Source organism: Cynara cardunculus (genome assembly GCF_001531365.2).
Source record: "Cynara cardunculus var. scolymus isolate 2C chromosome LG 17, CcrdV1, whole genome shotgun sequence".
Lineage (NCBI taxonomy): Eukaryota > Viridiplantae > Streptophyta > Magnoliopsida > Asterales > Asteraceae > Cynara > Cynara cardunculus.
In genome coordinates, this window is record NC_037544.1 from 31,463,904 (window position 1) to 31,466,797 (window position 2,894).

Here is a 2,894-nt window from a genome sequence, read left to right on the forward strand (position 1 = left end):
TAAATTACAAGAAAAATAAATGACGGAAAGTAAAGACATAAACGTAAAGAACGGAAAATAAATGACGAGAAAATAAAGAATGGAAAAGTAAATAACGAGAAAGTAAAGAACGAAAAAGTAAATGACGAGAAAGTAAATTGCAGAAATTAAATAACGGAAAGTAAATAACAATAAACGTAAAAGAACATAAAGTAAAGAATAAAAATTAAAAGACAAGAAAATTAAAGATGAAAGCTAAAAATGAAGAACATGTATTTTTTCAAATGTTTCCCACAAATCAGCCCTAGCAAGCTGATTTTGCTCTCTTAATTGTTGTTAGAAGGTGTGTAAATGAAGGGCCAAACACCTCCTTTTATACCCAAAGGAGGCACAAAACAACAAAAGATTTACCCAAAGGTTAATACCCAAAAGTTAACCAAAGAGCATCTAAAGTACAACAAGTCAACCATAATATTTAGCTCCATAATAACTACAATATTTAGCTCCATAATAACAAAGGTATAAAGAAATTAATAAAAATGACTCAAAGTGGGAATGTAAGAAAATAAATTTAACTAATAAGACGTAAACCGAGTGCATTATATGTTGAATTCTCAACACATATTACACCCCCAAACTTAAACCGTTGCTTGTTCCCAAGCAACTAACAGAAATATAAAAAGACTCAATTTAAACAAAAATGCATGACCAAGGCATTAAGTGCCTACCCAAAGAGAGTTATATCAAACATGAAGTTCATAGCCTTTCGTATATCCAAGATGAGTCATTCAAAACCAAGTTTTTGTGTGAACCATAGGCTAGCATTCCCTTTTCTTTGTTAAGCTCAAACACAATCACATTTTTAGGATCTATAGGGCTTATAGGGTTTACTCTCTTTGGCGTTTCTTTTCTCTCATAGCCTTTTTCCTTTTATACTCCACATATAAAATTTTCAAATTTTTGGGCACTTTGGTCTCTTTTGATTGGAGTGTGCACATAGCCCCTATGGGACTTTTTCAAAACATTATGTGACTTTTGTTGTGTTTTTCCAAACCCTTATGTGATAAGGAATCATTTTAGAGCTTTGCTATTTTGTATTGACTTTTTGTCCTTATATAAACTCCTCCCCCAAACTTGAATATGACAATGTCCTCATTGGAGCTTTGTGGGGTAGACGGTGTTTGAAAGGTGCAAGTGACTTATAATGATCATAGAAAAGAAGGCCTATCTCATTTCCTGATGTGGATTGTGTGATCAAAGTGTTTCCCAAAAAGAGGTTTGCTAGTTCTAGCAAGAACAAAATACCTTGATTGAATGACAAGTAATCCGTAGAATTATTGAGGCTATGATCTCATGTGTAACAGTCCTCAAATCAAGTGATCATGCATAAAAATAAGACAAAAAGCTATAAAAACTATTCCCGACTCAAAATAATAAAATATGGAAGCTAAAGTAAGGTGGTAGAACCTGTCCTACTCTGTAGGAGTAGGCTTGAAGCCTGAGCTGCCATCTCCTTCTTCAACTTCTCATTCTCTTCAAACAGACTCTTGTTATCCATCTTGATGGCCTTCTGAATGTTTTCACGAAGGTTGATGTTCTCACCTGTTATGAGACTAAACAAAAGCACCATCCTTTCTACAAAAATGGAGTTGTTATGATTAGTCGATGATAAATAATGTCTAATAAAGCTTATCCAAACATTCTTATCAGATGACAAATTGGCAGCCTTGAAGGTTTTCAACATGAAATGAGTGTAAGGCTTCCAATCAGTCTCAGGTATTCCAAGGAAAGTCATGATCTCAACCAAATATGCCTCAGAAGCCGTGTGCAAGAGTGCATCATTCTCAGAATCTTTGTAAGGTGGGAGACCGAACAATTTATTTATGACTTTGTCAAAAGTAGACACCTTTCTTGGCTCTATGGATGTGAAGTTATTGTCATCTAGGATGATTTTATGTTGACAAAAAATAAGGACTAATCCCCTTTTGGTCGTCAATGGTCAATCCCATAGCTTTTGTGTGCAACTTCAACATATCCACCAATTTCTTTTCTTGATACAAGTCAAGGGTAGATGAGATGATGACAAAAAATTTGTCTTCTTCTCCTAGAAAAGCATATTTCAGATGGGATGAGAGTTGTTTCAACTCCAAATCAGGTGGTGATACAATGGACGGGGTGAAGTCTTTTTGTTCACTATTTTCCAGCAGCTCAAATGCTGCAACATTCACTGGGACAATATCATTTCCTATTGCCTCTATGTCCTCAACATTCTCTTCTTCTATTTCCTCATCACACTCTTCTTCCAACTTAAGGTTTTTATTAATTCCTTCTTCAAGGCACATCTCCTCTATTTCAGCTATTTTTGAACACTCCTCCAAGTAATCAGGGTACTTTACAGAGTTGAAGACATTAAATGTGAATTTTTGGTCCTGTAGTCTCATGGTTAACTCACCTTTCTAGACATCTATCAGAGTTCTTCCGGTGGCTAGAAATGGTCTCCCTAAAATAATAGGAATGTCCTTATCTGCCTCAAAGTCTAGTATGATAAAGTTTGCCGGAAATATGAACTTATCAACTTGCACTAATACATCCTCAATCTTTCCTTTAGGGTATGCAATGGATTTGTTGGCCAATTGGAGTGTAACCGTGGTAGATCTAGCCTCTCCTATGCCTAAGGTGTTAAAAACGGATAAAGGCATGAGGTTGATACTAGCACCTAAGTCACATAATGCTTTCCCAATCTGTTTCCCACCTATAGAACAAGGAATAGTGAAACTTCCCGGGTCTTTAAGTTTAGGAGGTATCTTGTTGGCCAGAAGTGCACTACACCCTTCAGTAAGAGCTACAGTTTCATACTCGGTCAGCTTCTTCTTCTTACTTAAGATGTCCTTGAGGAACTTAGCATAACTAGGCAT

General features: G+C 35.8%; 1 protein-coding gene across 1 annotated transcript; it reads right to left on the reverse strand.

Moving 5' to 3' along the window:
* Positions 1-2,435: 2,435 nt before the first annotated feature.
* On the reverse strand, positions 2,436-2,894 carry LOC112499984. The gene has a single exon (XM_025103243.1). It carries the CDS (start codon positions 2,892-2,894, stop codon positions 2,436-2,438), a length of 459 nt encoding a protein of 152 aa, XP_024959011.1.

Coding starts and splice junctions, on each gene's coding strand:
- LOC112499984 (XM_025103243.1), bottom strand. CDS start 2,894: ATGCCTAGTTATGCTAAGTTCCTCAAGGACATCTTAAGTAAGAAGAAG.